Here is a 24,688-nt window from a genome sequence, read left to right on the forward strand (position 1 = left end):
CACTTTAAGTAGTTTTTTGGGGTATCTGTACTTTACTTTATTATTTATATTTTTGACAACTTTTAGCAATTACATTTAATTGTTACACTTAAATACATATAACACCTAATACGTTAAGAGTAGTATTTTACTGTGTGACTTTCACTTTTACTTGAGTCATTTTCTATAAAGGTATCTTTACTTTTACTCAAGTATGCCAATTGGGTACTTTTTCAAACCACTGGAAATAAGGTTTGAATGGATGTATGGATACGCTAACAACTTTCATACTTTATATCATCCTAAAAAAATTGTACATTAAGAAGGAGGTTATGTAATGTACCTACCTTTTCCACGGTAGTGCAAAAGGATCAGATCCACACTCTAGGAATTGAGGTGGAAACTACTACTGATGAGCCCAAGTTCTAAACTACTAAACAACAACTACTAAAGAATACCAAGAGTTTGCATTCTACACACCAATTTATATAGAATACTACAAGTGTGCAGTTTTTTCCTTACTTCGTTTCCTGCCTATCCACAGGTAATGACACAGTGTACTGGACAGACATGGGCCTGAACACAATCTCCAGAGCCAAGAGGGATCAGACCTGGAGGGAGGACATCATTACTACGGGCATCAGCAGGGTAGAGGGCATCGCAGTGGACTGGATCGCTGGTCAGTATTGTCTTCTGTAAATTGTACAAAATGGCTTCTTACTATGTGGTCCTATGTGGATATACCACCCCCAAACATTTCCTTAGATTTTATCTCAATGAGACTACCCTGTATAAATAAAGGTACCTGTATAAATAAAGCTATACATGAAAATATTCTAATCAAATTGAAAGATTGTCACTGGGATAAATTACGCATGTCTACTGAAGTGTCCTTTAAAATTACATTTTCATGTTGTGAATTATCTCCTTAGTTTCTGATGAGTAAGAGTAACACTGTTCTTTGTACAACTCTAATACCAGTATTGTTGTCTTCTTCCCACAGGTAACCTTTACTGGACAGACCATGGTTTTAACCTCATAGAGATTGCCCGTCTTAGTGGTACCTACCGTTGTGTAGTCATCTCAGAGGGACTCGACCAACCTAGAGCCATCGCTGTTCATCCACAGAAAGGGTATGTCTGTTTGTTTGTGTGTGTGTGTGTACGTGCTTGAGTGCATGTTTGTATGTGCGCCAGGGGCGTCAATTGGGTATGCATACCCTAGATCAACACCAACAATTTAAAATAGGCTACTAAAATAATTCCAATCCCGATTAAAAGGCAAATGCAGTTTAGATGTTAGTTGTCTGACTTTAAGACCATGCGGACGCCTGGGAGCTGGAGGGAAGGCTGTTTGTATGGCTGGTAGGCTTTATGGAAAGCAGAGATCTGTATATAATGACGAGATGCTTATGTGTCCGCCGTAACAATGGGAGTCGTCCCAAAGGCGGGAAGGCAAGCGACAAGTTTATACTGTAGGTCCAACGTTTTTAACAGATTTTGGTGAGAGTGAAACCTCTCGCTTCGCCTCTTCCTCTCTGTAGAAAACACATAGCTGCAGGGAAGAGCGGAACTTTTTCTCAACACATTGTAGAGGTAAAGATGGTTGTAGTAGACTACATTGGCTAGGTAACTGCTGTTTGAAACTAAGCTAGAGTTTTAAACCCGGTGCTGAGCTAGTACGTAGCAGGCAGCTAATTATTGTATGACGTGTTTGTTAAACGTTAAGTCCCCTATTAACTTAGGTGAATGATGCTACAGCAGCAGGGTGATAATGGCTGTAGTCAATTTCGCTTGTTTTTGCTCTTCTCCAAATAGTATTTTAGAGTTTTTAAATTGTGTAGAAATGCAGTAAATGAGCATATATAAATTATATACACTACATGACCAAACGTATGTGGACACCTGCTCTTCGAACATCTCATTCCAAAATCATGGGCATTAATATGGAGTTGGTCCCCCCTTTGCTGCTATAACAGCCTGGGAAGGCTTTCCACTAGATGTAGGAACATTGCTTTGGGGACTTGCTTCCATTCAGCTACAAGAGCATTAGTGATGTCGGGCACTGATGTTGGGTGATTAGGCTTGGCTCGCAATCGGCGTTCCAATTAATCCCAAAGGTGTTCGATGGGGTACAGGTCAGGACTCTGTGCAGACCAGTCAAGTTCTTCCACACCGATCTCGATAAAACATTTCTGTATGGACCTTGCTTTGTGCAGTGGGGAATGTCCATGCTGAAACAGGAAAGGGCCTTCCCCAAACTGTTGCCACAAAGTTGGAAGTGCAGAATCGTCTAGAATGTCATTGTATGCTGCAGCGTTAAGATTTCCCTTCACTGGAACTAAGGGGCCTAGCCCGAACCATGACAAACAGCCCCAGATCATTATTGCTCATCCACCAAACTGTACAGTTGGCACTATGCATTCTGGCAGGTAGCATTCTCCTGGCATCCGCCAAACCCAGATTCGTCTGTCGGACTGCCAGATGGTGAAGCCTGATTCATCACTCCAGACAACGCGTTTCCACTGCTCCAGAGTCCAATGGCGGCAAGCTTTACACCACTCCAGCCGACGCTTGGCATTGTGCATGGTGATCTTAGGCTGCTCGGCCATGGAAACCCAATAATAATTATTGTGCTGAAATTGTTTCCAGAGGCAGTTAGGAACTTGGTAGTGAGTGTTGCCACCGAGGACAGATGATTTTTACGTGCTTCAGCACTCGGCGGTCCCATTCTGTGAGCTTGTGTTGCCTACCACTTTGCGGCTGAGCCGTTGTTGCTCCTAGAAGATTCCACTTCACAAATAACAGCACTTACAGTTGACCGGGGCAGCTCTAGCAGGGTAGAAATTTTACAAACTGACTTGTTGGAAAGGTGGCATCATTGAAAGTCACTGAGCTCTTCAGTAAGGCCATTCTACTGCCAATGTTTGTCTATGGAGATTGCATGGCCGTGTGCTCGATTTTATACACTTGTCAGCAATGGGTGTGGCTGAAATAGCCGAATTCACATACTTTTGTATATATATATTTATTTATTTATACAAAATATAAATACATTCTAGGAGGAAATCAGTAGAAACAGACCAGTAGAAACATGCTCAGACCAGTAGAAACACGCTCAGATGTGCTCCTAGCTCCTGCAGTGATGTTTGTTGTCATGCCTGACCTATGTGAAGTTGTTTAGCAGTTGTAGGTGTTGTGTGCAGTCACAGTATGATTTGTTTCAGTTTGCCACTAAACGTTCGAGATCGACTGTTGACACTGCGTGAAAGAACAGCTGGAGGCCCATGACAGGCTCACATTTCAACCATTTTCTGAAAACAGAGGGCTGTAACACCAAAGTATCCTCTCTAGACCCAATAGAAGTAGGCTTTGAGGTGAACTACATTGTAAAACTATATGATTTCAGTTGCATTGCTTCTGATAACCTCCTTATCAGATTAGATCAGACATTTTGTGTATCCTTTCAGATCTGTTCCTGTTGTCCAAGCAGTTAGATGTCAATAATATTACAGTTTACCACTGTCTCTCTCTCTCTCTCTCTCTCTCTCTCTCTCTCTCTCTCTCTCTCTCTCTCTCTCTCTCTCTCTCTCTCTCTCTCTCTCTCTCTCTCTCTCTCTCTCTCTCTCTCTCTCTCTCTCTCTCTCTCTCTCTCTCTCTCTCTCTCTCTCTCTCAATTCAATTCAATTCGATTCAATTCAAAGTGCTTTATTGGCAAAGCAAATGAAATATATAATAAACAAAAGTGAAATAAACAATCAAAAATTAACTGTAAACATTACACTCATAAAAGTTTCAAATGAATAGAGACAAATGTCAAATTATGGGAATGTACAGTGTTGTAACGATGTGCAAATGGTTATAGTACAACAGGGAAAATAAGTAAACATAAATGGTTGTATTTACAATCTCTTGCTCCCCACCCCCCTCCCCTCCCTCCCTCCCTCCATCCCTCCCTCTCTCCCCCTCCCTCCCTCCCTCTCTCCCCCTCCCTCCCTCTCTCTGGCAGGTATCTGTTCTGGACAGAGTGGGGCCAGAGCCCCTGCATAGGGAGAGCCCGTCTAGATGGGTCTGATCAGGTCACCCTGGTCAACACTGGCATCGGCTGGCCCAACGGGATCTCCATAGACTATGAGGTACAGTACTGGACATCCTCCTGATCCATCAATGTCATATTTGCACTTATCCATCCACCCCATCCTAAAGCAGTTTCATAACAGCATCCTATCCTCATCCTTCTTTGTGTGGATAAAATGTACCCAATTTACCCCCATAACTTTGCAGGAAAATAGATTATACTGGTGTGACGCCCGCACCGACAAGATAGAGAGGATCAACCTTGAGACGGGTGAGAGCAGGGAGATTGTACTGTCAGTGGCCAACGTAGACCTGTTCTCCGTGGCCGTGTTTGGAGCTTACATCTACTGGTCTGACAGGTAATTTATTATTTCCTTAAATGCACACAGAGTGGGCTGCAAAGTCCGATCCTCTAACCCTTAATCTCAGAGGTCTCAGTGGGGAGATCCTCAGGGGAGTATTTTTACATGATTAGGGCCACCATCTCTTTATGTAAATGTACTAGCGTACCTCAATGTCATTATCAAGGGAAGATCCCTTTGCCTTTTGTCAAACCAGTTGGCTTGAGTTATTTTATGCTTGCTTGATTATTTTCTTTATGATAAATGTCCATTGTTAAAAAAAACATTTGACAGCCTTTTTTAATTTTCTGTCATTTAGAAAAGTTAAAAGTTTTAATGTCACAAGCACAAGTACAGTGAAATGCCTTTCTGGAAAACTCAAAACCCAACAATGCGATAATCAATAACTATGTAATACAAAAAAAATAACATATTAGAAATAAGAAGAAATATGAAGAACAGAATAAGTAAGTAAGTAAGTAAGTATACTAGTGGTTTGCGAAAGTATTCACCCCCTTGGCATTTTTCCTATTTTGTTGCCTTACAACCTGGAATTAAAATTGATTTTGGGGGGGTTTGTTTGATTTGATTTACACAACATGCCTACCACTTTGAAGATACTAAATATGTTTTGTTGTGAAACAAACAAGAAATCAGACAAAAAAACTGAAATCTTGAGCGTGCATAACTATTCACACCCCCCCCCGCCTATATAAGTCTCTATAAGCTTGGCACATCTAGCCACTGGGATTTTTGCCCATTCTTCAAGGCAAAACTGCTCCAGCTCCTTCAAGTTGGATGGGTTCCGCTGGTGTACAGCAATCTTTAAGTCATACCACAGATTCTCAATTGACTAGGCCATTACATTTGACATTTTAGTCATTTAGCAGATGCTCTTATCCAGATCGACTCACAGTTAGTGAGTGCATACATTTTTCATACTGGCCCCCCGTGGGAATCGAACCCACAACCCTGGCGTTGCAAACGCCATGCTCTACCAACTGAGCGACACAGGGCATTCCAAGACATTTAAATGTTTCCCCTCAAACGACTCGAGTGTTGCTTTAGCAGTATGCTTAGGGTTATTGTCCTGCTGGAAGGTGAACCTCCGTCCCAGTCTCAAATCTCTGGAAGACTGAAACAGGTTTCCCTCAATAATTTCCCTGTATTTAGCGCCATCCATCATTCCTTCAATTCTGACCAGTTTCCCAGTACCTGCCGATGAAAAACATCCCCACAGCATGATGCTGCCACCACCATGCTTCACTGTGGGGGTGATGAGAGGTGTTGGGTTTGCGGCAGACATAGCGTTTTCCTTGATGGACAAAAAGCTCAATTTTAGTCTCATCTGCCCAGAGTACCTTCTTCCATATGTTTGGGGAGTCTCCCACAATGGCGAACACCAAACTTGTTTGCTTATTTTTTTCTGTAAGCAATGGCTTTTTTTTGGCCACTCTTCCGTAAAGCCCAGCTTTGTGGAGTGTACAGCTTAAAGTGGTCCTATGGACAGATACTCCAATCTCCACTGTAGAGCTTTGCAGCTCCTTCAGGGTTATCTTTGGTCTCTTTGTTGCCTTTCTGATTAATGCCCTCCTTGCCTGCTCTGTGAGTTTTGGTGGGCGGCCCTCTCTTGGCAGGTTTATTGTGGTGCCATATTCTTTCCATTTTTTAATAATGGATTTAATGGTGCTCCGTGGGATGTTCAAAGTTTTTGATATTTTTTTATAACCCAACCCTGATTTGTACTTCTCCACAACTTTGTCCCTGACCTGTTTGGAGAGCTCCTTGATCTTCATGGTGTTGTTTGCTTGGTGGTGCCCCTTGCTTAGTGGTGTTGCAGAGTCTGGGGCCTTTCAGAACAGGTGTACATATACTTAGATCATGTGACAGATCATGTGACTCTTAGATTGCACACAGGTGGACTTTATTTAACTAATTATGTGACTTCTGAAGGTAATTGGTTGCACCACATCTTAATTATGGTCTTCATAGCAAAGGGGGTGAATACATATGCACACACCACTTATTCCGTTATTAATTTTTTTGAATTTTCTGAAACAAGTTATTTTTTTCATTTCACTTCACCAATTTTGACTATTTTGTGTATGTCCATTACATGAAATCCAAATAAAAATGTAAATTACAGGCTGTAATGCAACAAAATAGGAAAAACGCCAAGGGGGATGAATACTTTTGCAAGGCACTGTATATACAGGGTCAGTTCCAATACCATATTGATATGTATAGGGGTAAGGTGAGTAGGCAACAGGATATAAGATAAACAGAGTAGCAGCAGCTTGTATGTGAGTGGGTGTGTGTGTGTGTAGAGTCAGTATAAATGAATGTGCATATTATATGTGTGTGTGTGTGTGTGTTTGTGTGTGTGTGTAGGGCCCTGTGAGTGTGCATAGAGACTATTAAAAGGTAAATAAAGATACAAGGTTAACTCAGATAGTCTGTGTAGCTATTTTGTTAGCTATTTATATGTCTTATTGCTTGGGGATAGAAGCTGTTCAAGAGCCTGTTGGTGATAGACTTGATGCACCGGTACCGCTTGCCATGCGGAAGCAGAGAGAATACTCTATGGCTTGGGTGGTTGGAGTCTTTAATGATTTTCCGGACCTTCCTACCACACCGCCTGATATAGATGTCCTGGATGGCAGGGAGCTCAGCCCCAGTGATGTACTGGGCTGTCTGCAACACCCTCTGTAGCGCCATGTGATCAAGGGCGGTGCTATTGCCATACCAGGCACCAATGCAGCCATTGAAAATCAATCAATCAAATGTATTTATAAAGCCATTTTTACATCAGCAGATGTCACAAAGTGCTATACAGAAACCCAGCCTAAAACCTCAAACAGCAAGCAAAGCAGATGTAGAAGCACGGTGGCTAGGAGAAACTCCCTACGAAGGAAGAAACCTAGAGAGGAACCAGGCTCTGAGGGGTGGTCAGTCCTCTTCTGGCTGTGCCAGGTGGAGATTATAAGAGTACATGACCATTTAAGGCCAGATTGTTCTGCAAGATGTTCAAACATTCATAGATGACCAGAAGGGTCAAATAATAATCACAGTGGTTGTAGAGGGTGCAACAGGTCAGTACCTCAGGAGTAAATGTCAGTTGGCTTTTCATAGCCGAGCATTTAGAGGTCGAGAAAGCAGGTGCGGTAGAGAGAGAGTCGAAAACAGCAGTTCCGGGAAAAGGTAGCACGTCCGGTGAACAAGTCAGGGTTCCCTAGCCGCAGGCAGAACAGTTGAAACTGGAACAGCAGCACGGCCAGGTGGACTGGGGACAGCCAGGAGTCATCAGGCCAGGTAGTCCTGAGGCATGATCCTAGGGCTCAGGTCCTCCGGGATGGGAGGGAGAGAGAATTAGAAGGAGCATACTTAAATTCACACAGGACACCAGATAAGACAGGAGAATTACACCAGATATAACAGACTGACCCTAGCCCCCCGGCACATAGACTATTCCAGCATAGATACTGGAGACTGAGACAGGGGTGAGTCGGGGGACACTGTGGCCCCGTCCGACGAGACCCCCGGACAGGGCCAACCAGTCAGGATATAACCCACCCACTTTGCCAAAGCACAGCCCCCACACCACTAGAGAGATATCAACAGACCACCAACTTACTAACCTGAGACAAGGCTGAGTATAGCCCACGAAGATCTCCTCCATCGCACGAGCCCAAGGGGGCGCAAAACCGGACAGGAAGATCACGTCTGTGACTAAGTGACGCACCCCTCCTAGGGACGGCATGGAAGAGCACTAGTAAGAATGGAACCTTGAGGAACGCCGAAACGTACAATTGATTTGTCAGAGGACAAACCGTCCACAGAGACGAACTGATATCTTTCCGACAGATAAGATCTAAACCAGGCAAGAACTTGTCCGTGTAGACCAATTAGGGTTTCTAATCTCTCCAAAAGAATGTGGTGATCGATGGTGTCAAAAGCAGCACTAAGGTATAGGAGCAGGAGGACAGATGCAGAGCCTGGGTCTGGCGCCATTAAAAGGTAATTTACCACCTTCTCATGAGTGCGGTCTCAGTGCTATGATGGGGTCTAAAACCAGACTGAAGTATTTCATTTACATTATTTGTCTTCAGGAAGGCAGTGAGTTGCTGCGCAACAGCTTTTCCCCAAAAAATTTAGAGGAATGGGAGATTCAGTATAGGCCGATAGTTTTTTACATTTTCCGGGTCAAGGTTTGGCTTTTTCAAGAGAGGCTTTATTACTGACACTTTTATTGAGTTTGGTACACATCCGGTGGATAGGGAGCCATTTATTATATTCAACATAGGAGGGCCAAGCACAGGAAGTAGCTCTTTCAGTAGTTAGTTGGAATAGGGTGCAGTATGCAGCTTGACGGTTTAGAGGCCATGACTATTTTCATGAATGTGTCAAGAGATACAGGATTAAAAAACTTGAGGGTCTCCATTGATCTGAGGTCCTGGCAGTTCTGTGCAGACTCGGGAAAACTGAGCTTTGGAGAAATACGCAGGTTCAAGGAAGAGTCCGTAATTTGCTTTCTAATGATCATGATTTTTTCATTGAAGAAGTTCATGAATTTATCACTGCTGAAGTGAAAGCTATCCTCTCTTATTGAATGGAATGCCGCTTTTTAGTTAGCTTTGCGACAGTATCAAAAATACATTTGAGATTGTTCTAATTCTCCTCAATTAGGTTGGAAAAATAGGATGATCGAGCAGCAATGAGGGCTCTTTGATATTGCGGGGTACTGTCTTTCCAACGTATTCAGAAGACTTCCAGTTTGGTGGAGTATCATTTCCGTTCCAATTTTCTGGAAGCTTGCTTCAGGGCTCGGATATTTCCTGTATACTAGGGAGCAAATTTCTTGTGACAAATGTTTTTTGTTTTTAGGAGTGCGACTCAGTTAAGTGGTTAACCAATTTTTGTACACGGCTTTTGATGATCCTTGGTTGGGGTCTGAGCAGATTATTTGTTGCGATTGTAAACATATTAAAATGGTGGTCCGATAGTCCAGGATTATGAGGAAAGACATTTATATCCACAATATTTATTCCACGGGACAAAACTAGATCCAGGGTATGACTGTGGCAATGAGTAGGCCCGGAGACATGTTGAACAAAACCAACTGAGTCGATGATGGAGCCGAAAGCCTTTTGGAGTGGGTCTGTGGACTTTTCCATGTGAATATTAAAGTCACCAGAAATTAGAATATTATCTGCCATGACTACAAGGTCCGATAGGAATTCAGGGAACTCCGTGAGGAACACTGTATACGGCCCAGGAGGCCTGTAAACAGTAGCTATACAAAGTGATTGAGTAGGCTGCATAGAATTCATGACTAGAAGCTCAAAAGATGAAAACGCTGTCATTTTGTAATATTTTTTAAAAATATGGTCACTAGTGTAACCAGGAGGAGTGGCCTCGTTTAACATAGTAAATTCATCAGGCTTGAGCCATGTTTCAGTCAGGCCGATCACATTAAGATTATGATCAGTGACTAGTTAATTGACTATGACTGCCTTGGAAGTTAGTGATCTAACATTAAGTAACCCTATTTTGAGATGTGAGATATCACAATCTCTTTTAATAATGACAGGAATGGAGGAGGTCTTTATTCCAGTGAGATTGCTAAGGCAAACACTGCCATGTTTTGTTTTGCTCAACCTAGATCAAGGCACAGACACGGTCTCAATGGGGATAGCTGAGCTGACTACACCGACTGTGCTAGTAGCAGACTCCACTAAGCTGGCAGGCTGGCTAACAGCCTGTTGCCTGCACCCTATCTCATTGTGGAGCTAGAGGAGTTAGAGCCCTGTCTATGTTGGTAGATAAGATGAGAGCACACCTCCATCTAGGATGGAGTCTGTCATCCTCAGCAGGCCAGGCTTGGTCCTGTTTGTGGGTGAGTCCCAGAAGGGGGCCAATTATCTACAAGTTCTATATTTTGGGAGGGGCAGAAAACAGTTTTCAACCAGCGATTGAGTTGTGAGACTCTGCTGTAGAGCTCATCACTCCCCCTAACTGGGAGGGGGCCAGAGACAATTACTCGATGCCGACACATCTTTCTAGCTGATTTACACCCTGAAGCTATGTTGCGCTTGGTGACCTCTGACTGTTTCATCCTAACATTGGTGCCGACGTGGATAACAATATCCCTATACTCTCTACACTGGCCAGTTTTAGCCTTAGCCAGCACCATCAGATTAGCCTTTACGTCAGTAGCCCTGCCCCCTGGTTAACAGTGTATGATCGCTGGATGATTATTCTTAAGTCTAATATTGCGGGTAATGGAGTCGCCAATGACTAGGGTTTTCAATTTGTCAGAGCTAATGGTGGGAGGCTTCGGCGGCTCAGACCCCATATTGGGTGGAGGAGAGACCTGAGAAGGCTCGGCCTCTGACTCCGACTCGTTGCACAGTGGGGAGAACTGGTTGAAAGTTTCTGTTGGCTGAATGAGCGACACCGGTTGAGCATGCCGACATCATTTCTTTCCAGAAGCCTTGAGAAAATTGTCTGGCTGCAGGGACTGTGCGGGGGAATTTATACTACTATCTGTACTTACTAGTGGCACAGACGCTGTTTCATCCTTTCCTACACTTAAATTGCTCTTGCCTAATGATTGCATCTGAAGCTGTGCTTGCAACACGGCTATCCTCACCATTAGGCGATAGTTCTCCTGTGTATTATGAGTACAGCAATTGCAATTAGATGGCATAGTGTTAATGTTACTACTTAGCTTTTTCAGCTGGTGGAGGTCCTGTAGAACCATGTCCAGATAAAGCGTCAGGGGTGGAAAAAGTTGAATGAAAAAAGTTGAGCGAGGGAAAGAAAACGAAGACGTTAGTAAATGTATTAAAAGTAAAAACCGAAGAGTTTGGCAGATAGCCAAGTAGCAACAAAGTGCACAACAGCGCGGAGACAAGTCCGGAAGTTGAGGGCGGAACACTCAAGGCTGTAATCGCTGCCAAAAACTCTCTGGATCAACAATCTCACTCATTCAGACTCTCAATGGTACAGCTGCAGAAGTATTTGAGAATTTGAGGGCCCATGCCAAACTTTTTCAACCTCCTGAGGGGGAAGAGGTGCTGTTGCGCCTTCATCACGACTGTGTGCGTGTGTTTGGACCATTTTTAACTCTTTAATGATTTGGACAAAGAGGAACTTGAAGCTCTCGTGCACACCCACCCCCGTTTCCTGTAGTCCACGATCAACTCAAATCAAATCAAATGTTATTTGTCACATGCGCCGAATACAACAGGTGTAGACCTTACCGTGAAATGCTTACTTACAAGCCCTTAACCAACAATTCAGTTCAAAATATTTTCTAAATAAAGTAGAAAAATTTAAAGTAACACAAAAAAATGACATAACAATAACGAGGCTATATACAGGGGGTACCGGTACCGAGTCAATGTGCGGGGGTACAGGTTAGTCGAGGTAGTTTGTACATGTAGGTTGGGGTAAAGTGACTATGCATAGATAATAAACAGTGAGTAGCAGCAGTGTAAAAACAAAGGGGGAGGGGGGTCAATGTAAATAGTCCGGGTGGCCATTGGGTGACTGGAGTCTTTGACCATTTTTTGGGCCTTACAGTCGGATGCTAAGCAGTTGCCATACCAGGCGGTTATGCAACCGGTCAGGATGCTCTCGATGGTGCAGCTGTATAACTTTTTGAGAATCTGGGGACCCATGCCAAATCTTTTCAGTCTCCTGAGGGGGAAAATATGTTGTCGTGCCCTCTTCAGGACTGTCTTGGTGATGTGGACACCAAGGAACTTGAAACTCTCGAAACGCTCCACTACAGCCCGTCAATGTTAATGGAGGCCTGTTCAGCCCTCCTTTTCCTGTAGTCAACGATTATCTCCTTTGTCTTGCTCACATGGAGGGAGAGTATGTTGTCCTGGCACCACACTGTCAGGTCTCTGACCTCCTCCCTATAGGCTGTCTCATCGTTGTCGGTGATCAGGCCTACCACTGTTGTGTCGTCAGCAAACTTAATGATGGTGTTGGAGTCGTACTTGGCCACGCAGTCATGGGTGAATAGGGAGTACAGGAGGGGACTAAGCACGGACCCCTGAGGGGCCCCCGTGTTGAGGATCAGCGTGGCAGATGTGTTGTTGCCTACCCTTACCACCTGTGGGCGGACCATCAGGAAGTCCAGGATCCAGTTGCAGAGGGAGGTGTTTAGTCCCAGGATGCTTAGCTTAGCGATGAGCTTTGTGGGCACTATGGTGTTGAACGCTGAGCTGTTGTCAATGAACAGCATTCTCACATAGGTGTTCCTTTTGTCCATGTGGGAAAGGGAAGTGTGGAGTGCGATTGAGATTGCGTCATCTGTGGATCTGTAGGGGCGGTAGACGAATTGGAGTGGATCTATGGTTTCCGGGATGATGGTGTTGATGTGAGCCATGACCAGCCTTTCAAAGCCCTTCATGGCTACCGACATGACTGCTACGAGGCGGTAGTCATTTAGGCAGGTCACCTTCACATTCTTGGGCACAGGGACTATGGTGGTCTGCTTGAAACGTGGGTATCACAGACTCGGTCAGGGAGAGGTTGAAAATGTCAGTGAAGACACTTGCCAATTGGTCCGCGCATGCTCTGAGTACATGTCCTGGTAATCCGTCTGGCCCCGCGGCCTTGTGAATGTTGAACTGTTTAAAGGTCTTGCTCACATCGGTTACGGAGAGCCTGATCACAGTCGTCCGGAAAAGCTGGTGCTCTCATGCATGCTTCAGTGTTGCTTGCCTCGAAGTGAGCATAAAAGGCATTTAGCTCATCTGGTAGGCTCACGTCACTGGGCAGCTCGCGGTGTGATTTCCCTTTGTAGTCCATAATAGTTTGTTAGCCCTGCCACATCCAACGACAACTCCTTGGTATTACTGATGTTGAGGGAGAGGTGGGTGACGGCAGTGTGGAGAGATTGCGACCTCTACGGATCTATATGGGCAGTATGCAAAATGCATTGAGTTCGTCTGGTAGAGAGGCATTGTTGGGCAGATCATGGTTGGGTCTCCCTTTGTAATCCGTAATGGACTGTAGCCCCTGCCTCATGCGGAAGGGCGGCGGATCCTGTGTAATATGATTCCACCTATATTGTCCTTTTGCTCGTTTGATGACGCTGCGGAGGTCATAGTGGGACTTCTTGTACTTATTCCTGTCCTCGGCTGTAGCCTCAAGGTTGCCTACGATAGCTCTGTGTGCGGTAGCCCTGTCCTCTGTGTGCGGCAGGTAGCTTAGTGGTTAAGAGCGTTGTGCCAGTAACCGAAAGGTCGCTGGTTCTAATCCCCGAGCCGACTAGGTGAAAAATTTGTCGATGTGCCCTTGAGCAAGGCACTTAACCCTAATTGCTCCTGTAAGTCGCTCTGGATAAGAGCGTCTGCTAAATGACCAATTATTATTTTAAATTATTTTAGTTTAGCGCCAACCTCGGTGTTAATCCTGAGCTTTTAATTGGGGAACCAGCGAACCCTCACTGTGGGACAACATCGCCGATACATTTTCTAATGAAGCTGGTGACGAGGTGGTTTGCTCATCAATGTTATCGGCAGAGTTTCTAAACATATTCCAATCAGCGCTAGCAAAGCAGTCCTGTAGCATAATCTCTGATTCTGGTGACCATTTCTCAATGGAGCGAGTCACGGGTGCTTCCTATTTGAGTTTCTGCTTGTAAAAAGGAAGCAGGAGTGCGGAGTCATGATCTGATTTGCCTAATAGCAAGGGAGGGCCTTGTACGCTTGCTTGTGGGTAGAATAACAGTGGTCTAGGACTTTATCGCCCCTATTGGCATTGGAAACGTGTTGATGGAAGTTGGGCACCACGTGTCTTAGTGACGCAGAATAAAAATTGCCGGCAACTAGAAAGGCAGCCTCTGGATGTAGGTTTTCTTGCTTGTTTATAGCCTTGTAAGGTCCGTTAAGTGCCAGCTTGTTATTTTTCCTGTCCTGAGGTGGAATGTATACAACAGTCACGATAACAGCTGAAAACTCCCTCGGGAGGTAGAAGGGTCTGCATTTGACCTTCAAGTATTCCAAGACGGGTGAATAGTGGGTTGACACTTCCAACGCGCTGGAGTTAACACACCAATTAGTGTTGATGTAGAGGCAAACCCCTCCCCCCCTCGGTTTCCCTGACTCCACTGTCCTGTCCACCCAGTGAATGGAGAATCCATCTAGTTGGATACCGATGGGGGGTATCTTGTCCGAAAGTACTTTTTAAGAATCAAAGAAGAATAAAAAATGTGTGTCATTGATGACTTTTCAAAACGTCTCTCTCTTTCTGTCCTCAGAGCTCACTCCAACGGTTCCATCAGACGAGGCTTCAAGAGTGATGCCAGCGAGGCAGTGACCATGAGGAGTGGTCTGGGGGTCAACCTGAAGGATGTGACAGTATTTAATAGAGGGCGGGAGAAAGGTTGAGGTTTCAACTTAATGCTCTTTATTGATTCTCACCCATCACCATCATCAGTAGCGTTGTTAAATGCATTGGTCAAAATCAACTGGGTGCCATCTAGTACAAGGGAAAGATCAACCGTAGCTATAGGCAGTGCATGTACAATACAATTAATGAGGGTAAAGTAATCTTAGGTAGAATTTGCCTTGAACACAGTGTTTTTTTCTGCCAACCCAGGTACCAACCCATGTGCCAGGAGCAACGGAGGCTGTCAGCAGCTCTGCTTCCACCTGGGCAGTGGGCGTAGGACCTGTTCCTGTGCCCATGGCCACCTGGCTGAGGACGGCTTTGCCTGCGAGCGATACGAGGGCTATCTGCTCTACTCTGAGAGGAGCATACTGAAGAGCGTCCACCTCACAGACGAGAGCGACCTCAACTCGCCTGTCCAGCCCTTCGAGAGGCCCGCCTACTTCAAGAACGTCATAGCCCTGACCTTTGATTACCGCCAGAAAACCGCAGGAGGTACCAATCGCATCTTCTTCAGCGACATCCATTTTGGGAATATCCAGATGATTAATGACGACTGGACTGGACGATCAATCATAGCCAAAAGTTAGTTCTGCTTTACTTTTTATGTTTTGATTTGATGTTTTTGAGTTTGTTTATTTACAAGTGCCTTCGTATACATTTATGCCTGACAGAAAAATTAATTCATGTTTTATTATTTTACTTTCTAGTACATACATTCATTTATTTTCCTCTAAATCTTGATCCCGTTGTAATGCAGGGTGCCAAGTCAATGAGATAACCTATGATGTGAAATTAGGGTCTGCAGCCAGCCTCTCCTGTCTCTTAGCAACCATTTGTGAAAAGCCATTTGTAGATAATAAAGTGGCTGGGTCCTTGGATGTATTGTGTGGCTTCAATGCATACTACATCAAGTATACAGATGTAGGATCTTAATTTGATCACCCTGTTGCAAAATAACTTTCCTGCAATGGAGAACATTTTAAACGTGTAGTGTATTTGAGGAGGTTTAAAAATGCTTCTGAAGTTTGTAATATCCACTTAGAAATTTCAGACTTGATTTTCCCTTATGAAAAATGTATCAACCACTATAATCCACATAATAATTCACATGTACTGTTGCTGCAGGATAATTTTCCTGCTGTAGCAAACTGGCTCAAATTAAGATCCTACATCTGTAGAGCATTGTAATGGCCACCTCTATTATTCTTGCCCTAAATGGGAACAATTTAACTGTCAAATAAGATGCTTACGATGGTTTTTAGGTCTTACTATTAATGGAGAAAATTACCCAGCTCTCATTTTCACCACATTTTCACCAAAACAGAAATAAGTGGCCTGAGAGAGTGATACAGTATATTGACCACTCTGGCCAGCAAAGCAGCATTTGCAGCATTCGCTATAAGATTAGCTAGCTATGGGTAGCAGTATTGCAAGGAACAGTGTCTGCATAAAATAAGCCTCAGTATTTAGGGATTAAGGAAGTTGATAGGACACATGGGGGCTTGTGAAATTGGCATCTAACAAAGATAAATTCAAACTATCTCTATTTGGCATGAATTTAGTAAATACACATAGAATGTGAAACACAAAACACTTGGACCTTTTTTTAGCCTGCCAGTCAGTCAGTCATTCTAGATGGCAGGAGGAGAGGCAGCAGAGCCGTTGCATCTGTTCTCCCTGTCAATCTTGGCTAGATAAGCTGAGTTGAGGCAGATGAGCAGGGAAAGCCTCTGTTCTGCACAGTTAGTATATTTTGCCTCTTTCTGAAGTCTCCTCTGAGCTCATGTCACTCACTCACCCCTCACACTCTGGGAGAACAGCATCACCACTCACACTCTGGGAGAACAGCAGCAGTTCACTGATCCACATCCTCATATTCTGCTGTTGGCAAAATTGACAGAGACAGATGGGATGACTGGAAATAGACTTAAGTTATTTTGGCTTTGACCAAGAGGAGCAATTATCATTTTGAAAAGAAGCACTGACATCTAAAGAAAAAAAGCTATGTGGCTGGCAGATGTCAAGTTGGTGTATGTGTTTGATATCCTTCTCTGCACCTCTTTGTGTAATTGGTAGACCTCCAACCATGCCTAGCCTGTTCAGGTGTAGAGTTGGTGATTTATTTAGCGCTGAAACATCCATTGCATTTACTTTAGCTTAGCTTGTTATAGGGCAGTCCCCGAGTAAAAAAATATTATCTTCTTTCGACCAATCGATTGGTCTACGTTTTAAAACGTGTATTTTTTCATAGAAAGATACACCCTATGTGTTTTAATAAAATCAACTATATATGCATTGAGCTTGTCTGATGCTTTAAGGGCATTGTTTAATAAAATCAGACACAAATGACTCAAGAGGGAGCCAGAGATCAAGATAACCAGAAGAAAAAAATATTTACTTGTCCCAACCATCCTTCTCTCCTCCTACTGGCTTTCACAGATTCTACCATTACTCTCCTGAAGTTGCGGGTAATAGGCTACACTAGGAGTCTGCAACCTTTCTCATGTGGAATGTCAATTTATCTTACCATTTCTACCGATCTGTGTGCCAGTTATGGTTTTCAGATGCACATTTTCGTGGAACAGTTTCTTTTAATAACATCTTCGTATCTCAAAATCATTGTCATATGGTTAATAAAAATAATATCCAAATCTAAATGAAAATGATAAAAACCTAATAAGTAACTTCTATTGCCATTGCCAACTATGTAAAAATAGCCTATAAAGCCAACAAATAAAAACATTGCAGCCTGCAGGTAGAAAATATCAGGATAAAAATATCTTATAAGTCACATTGGCTACACATGGCCTGTCTGCAATGAACTTGAAACATTGTATCAACTATTAACTTGGGCCCGAAGCTCGTGCTAACAAACTTGCAACATTGTCTAAAATATTCTGGGCCCTCAGAGTTTCCCGTGCTATTATGGGACAGACAAAGCTGCAGGCTATTTGTGCAAGGGATAAGAAGTAATCAGTGACGTTTCCACTGGATCAGAGCATTGCATTTTTCCCTTTCACGCTGAGTGGTTATCAAAAGGCTATCGAGAGCAGTAAAGATTTTTCAAATACATTGAGGAACTATTGTCAATCTCAATGGATGTAAAAACAGACTTTGTTTGCTTGCTGTTTGAGGTGAAGAAAACATTACTTTGAGAAGCTCAACAGCTCATTAGTGGTGGTGCATTAAGCCAATCAGAAATACTATCAGATCCCCAAATGGGCACCTTTACAGCTGAAGTCGGAAGTTTACATACAGTGAGGGAAAAAAGTATTTGATCCCCTGCTGATTTTGTACGTTTGCCCACTGACAAAGAAATGATCAGTCTATAATTTTAATGGTAGGTTTATTTGAACAGTGAGAGACAGAATAACAACAACAAAATCCTGAAAAACACATGTCAAAATTTTTATAAATTGATTTGCATTTTAATGAGGGAAATAAGTATTTGACCCCTCTCAATCAGAAAGATTTCTGGCTCCCAGGTGTCTTTTATACAGGTAACGAGCTGAGATTAGGAGCACACTCTTAATCCAATTCCAAACTCTCCACCATGGCCAAGACCAAAGAGCTCTCCAAGGATGTCAGGGACAAGATTGTAGACCTACACAAGGCTGGAATGGGCTACAAGACCATCGCCAAGCAGCTTGGTGAGAAGGTGACAATTATTCGCAAATGGAAGAAACACAAAATAACTGTCAATCTCCCTCGGCCTGGAGCTCCATGCAAGATCTCACCTCGTGGAGTTGCAATGATCATGAGAACGGTGAGGAATCAGCCCAGATCTACACGGGAGGATCTTGTCAATGATCTCAAGGCAGCTGGGACCATAGTCACCAAGAAACCATTGGTAACACACTACGCCGTGAAGGACTGAAATCCTGCAGCGCCCGCAAGGTCCCCCTGCTCAAGGAAGCACATATACAGGCCCATCTGAAGTTTGCCAATGAACATCTGAATGATTCAGAGGAGAACTGGGTGAAAGTGTTGTGGTCAGATGAGACCAAAATTGAGATCTTTGGCATCAACTCAACTCACCGTGTTTGGAGGAGGAGGAATGCTGCCTATGACCCCAAGAACACCATCCCCACTGTCAAACATGGAGGTGGAAACATTATGCTTTGGGGGTGTTATTCTGCTAAGGGGACAGGACAACTTCACCGCATCAAAGGGACGATGGACGGGGCCATGTACCGTCAAATCTTGGGTGAGAACCTCCTTCCCTCAGCCAGGGCATTGAAAATGGGTCGTGGATGGATATTTCAGCATGACAATGACCCAAAACACACGGCCAAGGCAACAAAGGAGTGGCTCAAGAAGAAGCACATTAAGGTCCTGGAGTGGCCTAGCCAGTCTCCAGACCTTAATCCCAAAGAAAATCTGTGGAGGGAGCTGAAGGTTCGAGTTGCCAAACGTCAGCCTCGAAACCTTAATGACTTGGAGAAGATCTGCAAAGAGGAGTGGGACAAAATCCCTCCTGAGATGTGTGCAAACCTGGTGGTCAACTACAAGAAACGTCTGACCTCTGTGATTGCCAACAAGGGTTTTGCCACCAAGTACTAAGTAATGTTTTGCAGAGGGGTCAAATACTTATTTCCCTCATTAAAATGCTAATCAATTAATAACATTTTTACATGCGTTTTTCTGGATTTTTTTGTTGTTATTCTGTCTCTCACTGTTCAAATAAACCTACCATTAAAATTATAGACTGATCATTTCTTTGTCAGTGGGCAAACATACAAAATCAGCAGGGGATCAAATACTTTTTCCCCTCACTGTACACCTTAGCCAAATACATTGAAACTCAGTTTTTCACAATTCCTGACATTTAATCCTAGTAAAAGTCCCTGTCTCAGGTCTGTTAGGATCACCACTTTATTTTAAGATTGTGAAATGTCAGAATAATAGTAGAGCGAATGATTTATTTCAGCTTTTTTTCTTTCATCACATTCCCAGTGGGTCAGAAGTTTACATACACTCAATTAGTATTTGGTAGCATTGCCTTAAAATTGTTTAACTTGGGTCAAACGTTTCGGGTAGCCTTCCACAAGCTTCCCACAATAAGTTGGATGAATTTTTGCCCATTCCTCCTGACAGAGCTGGTGTTACTGAGTCAGGTTTGTAGGCCTCCTTGCTCACACACGCTTTTTCAGTTCTGCCCACAATTTTTCTATTGGATTTAGGTCAGGGCTTTGTTATGGCCACTCCAATATCTTGACTTTGTTGTCCTTAAGCTATTTTGCCACAACTTTGGAAGTATGCTTGGGGTCATTGTCCATTTGGAAGACCCATTTGCGACCAAGCTTTAACTTCCTGACTGATGTCTTGAGATGTTGCTTCAATATATCCACAGAATTTTCCTTCCTCATGATGCCATCTATTTTGTGAAGTGCACCAGTCCGTCCTGCAGCAAAGCACCCCCACGGCATGATGCTGCCACCCCCGTGCATCATGGTTGGGATGGTGTTCTTCAGCTTGCAAGTTCTCCCTTTTTCCTCCAAACATAACGATGGTCATTATGGCCAAACAGTTCTATTTTTGTTTCATCAGACCAGAGGACATTTCTCCAAAAAGTACGATCTTTGTCCCCATGTGCAGTTGCAAACCGTAGTCTGGCTTTTTTATGGCGGTTTTGGAGCAGTGGCTTCTTCTTTGCTGAGCAGCCTTTCAGGTTATGTCGATATACGACTCGTTTTACTCTGGATATAGATACTTTTGTACCTTTTTCCTCCAGCATCTTCACAATGTCCTTTGCTGTTGTTCTGGGATTGATTTGCACTTTTCACTCCCAAGTATGTTCATCTCTAAGAGACAGAACGTGTCTCCTTCCTTAGCGGTATGACGGCTGCGTGGTCCCATGGTGTTTATACTTGCGTACTACTGTTTGTACAGGTGAACGTGGTACCTTCAGGCGTTTGGAAATTGCTCCCAAGGATGAACCAGACTTGTGGAGGTCTACAATTATTTTTCTGAGGTCTTGGCTGATTTATTTTGATTTTCCCATGATGTCAAGCAAAGAGGCACTGAGTTTGAAGGTAGGCCTTGAAATACATCCACACCTCCAATTGACTCAAATTATGTCAATTAGCCTATCTGAAGCTTCTGAAGCCATGACATAATTTTCTGGAATTTTCCAAGCTGTTTAAAGGCACAGTCAACTTAGTGTATGTAAACTTCTGACCCACTGGAATTGTGATACAGTGAATTATAAGTGAAATAATCTGTCTGTAAACAATTGTTGGAAAAATTACTTGTGTCATGTACAAAGTAGATGTCCTAACCGACTTGCCAAAACTATAGTTTGTTAACAACAAATGTGTGGAAATTGTTGAAAAACAAGTTTTAAAGACTCCAACCTAAGTGTATGTAAACTTCCGACTTCAACTGTATATATACTATACACTGCCAGTCAAAAGCCTGGACACACCTACTCATTCAAGGGTTTTTCTTTATTTATACTATTTTCTACCTTGTAGAATAATTGTGAAGACATCAAAACTATGACATAACACATATGGAATCATGTTGTAACCAAAAAAGTGTTAAACAAATCAAAATATATTTTAGATTTTAGATTCTTCAAAGTAGCCGCCCTTTGACTTGATGACAGCTTTGCACACTCTTCGCATTCTCTCGACCAGCTTCATGAGAAATGCTTTTCCAACAGTCTTGAAGGAGTTCCCACATATGCTGAGCACTTGTAGGCTGCTTTTCCTTCACTCTGCAGTCCAACTCATCCCATACCATCTCAATTGGGTTGAGGTCGGGTGATTGTGGAGGCCAGGTCATCTCCATCACTCTTCTTCTTGGTCAAATAGCCCTTACACAGCCTGGAGGTATGTTTTGGGTCATTGTCCTGTTGAAAAACAAATCCACTAAGCGCAAACCAGATGGAATGTCGTATCGCTGCAGAATGCTGTGGCAGCCATGGTGGTTAAGTGTGCCTTGAATTCTAAATAAATCACTGACAGTGTCACCAGCAAAGCACCCCCACAACATCACACCACCTCCTCCATGCTTTATGGTGGGAACCACACAGGCGGAGATCATCCGTTCACCTACTCTGCATCTCACAAAGACACAGCGGTTGGAACCAAAAATCTCACATTTGGACTCATCAGACCAAAGTACAGATTTCCACCGGTCTAATGTCCGTTGCTCGTGTTTCTTGGCCCAAGCAAGTCTCTTCTTCTTATTGGTGTCATTAAGTAGTGGTTTCTTTGCAGCAATTCGACCATGAAGGCCTGATTCACACAGTCTCCTCTGAACAGGTGATGTTAATTTGTCTGTTACTTGAACTCTGTGAAGCATTTATTTGGGCTGCAATCTGAGGTGCAGTTAACTCTAATGAATTTATCCTCTGCAGTAGTGGTAACTCTGGGTCTTCCTTTCCTTTGGCGGTCCTCATGAGAGCCAGTTTCATCATAGCGCTTAATGTTTTTTACGACTGCACTTGAAGAAACTTTCAAAGTTCTTGAAATTTTCCGGATTGATTGACCTTCATGTCTTAAAGTAATGATGGACTGTCATTTCTCTTTGCTTATTTGAGCTGTTCTTACCCAAAATATGGACTTGGTCTTTTACCAAATAGGGCTATCTTCTGTATACCCCCACTACCTTGTCACAACACAACTGATTGGCTCAAATGTATTAAGAAGGAAATAAATTCCACAAATTAACTTTTAACAAGGCACATCAGTTAATTGAAATTCATTCCAGGTGACTACCTCATGAAGCTGGTTGAGAGAATGCCAAGAGTGTGCAAAGCTGTCAAGGCAAAGGGTGGCTACTTTGAAGAATCTGTTTAACACTTTTTTGGTTACTACATGATTCCATATGTGTTATTTCATAGTTTTGATGTCTTGACTATTATTTTACAATGTAGAAAATAGTAAAAAATATAAAAATAAAAAAGAACCTGGAATGAGTAGGTGTGTCCAAACATTTGACTGGTACTGTATTTATATATTTTTGCCACTGCTCGACTACAAAGAATATTGGTCGAACAACAGCCTATTGACCAAACAATCGACCAGTCGACTAATTTGGGTCATCCCTAGCTTGTTAACTAGCTGTTCATAGTTGGTTAGATTCAGTGCTCCTCTGGTTAATCGACTAAACAATGTTATCAGATTCAGACTCTCCACTATCTCCCTTTCCTCTACCCTCTTCTCTACCCTCCCCTCCGCTACCCTTGTCTCCTCTCCTTCACCCTCTTCTCTCCTTCCTCTCCACAATGTTCTACTGCGTACTCTGTCATTGAAGAAGGGTGAAGATGTTAATCATCCATATTTCCCTAATGAAGCTCCAAGTCCCCCATTAATTACTCCCTAGCCTCTCCAACGATTTCCTGCAAACCAAGCTGTCAGACGCCTTTTATTGCGAACAATTAATTAGCAATTGGGCTGACTCAGATAGTGCCTTAAGTATTCTGTATGTATGGTTTATGGCTTCTAGAAAGCATCGGATTCAGTCCGTATCTCCAAAATTGACGACCTGTTCACCATTAAGATCAATTAAGCACTCACTCCACAGCAGATTGTAGAGTATACTGTATTTCCCATTGATAGAAATAACGTTGTGTTTTCATCCAAGCACTTCACCAATGGCTCAATATGTCAGATGTCTTAGTGCAAAGCAAGGACAGAAATATGTGTGTTTTCCCTATTAGGACAAGCATGTTGTTTATGTTTGTCCTAATCTTCTCCACCAGTTGGCTGTCTCTTTTTCGAGCTGTCTGGTTTCACAACGCCTCAGAAAGAGACTTGAATGGTGGCTGTGACAAAAGCGGACAAAACAACCGCTGATTTTTATTGGCTGATCTCTCAGTCCATCCCGATCTAGCGCAACCTTAGAACCCCCCCCCCCCACCACCACCCCCGACCTATATTGTGGACTTCAAAGCGTGAACATCACAAGTAATTTAAACAAGGAAGTGAGTTCGGAACAAATCTGAAAGTACGCATCTTATAAATAGTTTTTACACACAAACTTTATATGACCAAACTCAAACATGATATGGTCAATGTGATAGAACATTTATTCTGATTGTCAATTTTCATATATTTTTTAGAAAGTCCCATCTAATATAGCTGTAGTAGCATCGCTCTCTCTCTCGCGCCTAGATTTTAAACTGCGCTCCTTTCAAGTCCCACTTTGTTGCACAGTGTCAACACGCTCTATATGCCATAGCAATTGAGCCTGGTGGAGCGAGGTTATGGTTGTACTAGTACTCTGATGTAACCCTATTTTCATGCAAAGCACATACAGTTTGCCGTATCTATTTGGTCACTATTGAACTGCCATTTATTTATCCCTGCTCACTAAGTTAACAGTAGAAACTCCAATGAATGAGATACCTGGAATATGTCAGCTTAATATTTTTCATTGACCTCTATTACCAATCGATATATGAACAACAACGGTTTGCAGCAGAGACTACCCTGTGTTCTATATGCTTACATTGGTATTCATGGCTTTTAGTTTACTTCATATTTTCCTGGAATTAGGTTTGTTTGGACTTGTCAATGTTGTGGCAGACCAGGGGGTTTGATCAAAACATTTACACTGATCAGACATGGACACAAGTGTGATAGCTCAGTTTCAAGGGTGTTTATTAAAACAATAAAGACAAATAAAAGAATAGGTCTCCTCCTGGTGACCATCTTCTGGGTGACCATTTTCTGGGTGACCATCTTCTGGGCGACCATCTTCTGGGTATTGCTGCTGCCCCAGGTACTCCATCTCCTTGAACCCCAGCTTGCATTTCTTGGGGTTCGCTGTCAATGATGGATATTTTTTAGTGGACTGTGAGATAAAACTGGGGTAATCACGAACATAGAGTTAGAATTCTTTGTTGCTGGGCCAGGAACTCAA

At 43.1% G+C, this 24,688-nt stretch overlaps 1 protein-coding gene across 1 annotated transcript in view; it reads left to right on the plus strand.

The window, feature by feature from the left end:
• The window catches only part of LOC311128814 (low-density lipoprotein receptor-related protein 1B-like), a gene marked incomplete at both ends in the record, with an annotated part of 602,749 nt that overhangs the window by 427,261 nt on the left and 150,800 nt on the right, over positions 1-24,688 (plus strand). Inside the window, 6 exons of the mRNA XM_084161045.1 lie at positions 524-658; positions 983-1,112; positions 3,988-4,114; positions 4,263-4,414; positions 14,679-14,803; positions 15,020-15,394. Coding sequence (XP_084017171.1) covers positions 524-658; positions 983-1,112; positions 3,988-4,114; positions 4,263-4,414; positions 14,679-14,803; positions 15,020-15,394 — 1,044 coding nt within the window. The remainder of the gene's footprint in view (positions 1-523; positions 659-982; positions 1,113-3,987; positions 4,115-4,262; positions 4,415-14,678; positions 14,804-15,019; positions 15,395-24,688) is intronic.

Source organism: Coregonus lavaretus (genome assembly GCF_964263955.1).
Source record: "Coregonus lavaretus genome assembly, chromosome: 5".
Taxonomy (NCBI): Eukaryota; Metazoa; Chordata; class Actinopteri; order Salmoniformes; family Salmonidae; genus Coregonus; species Coregonus lavaretus.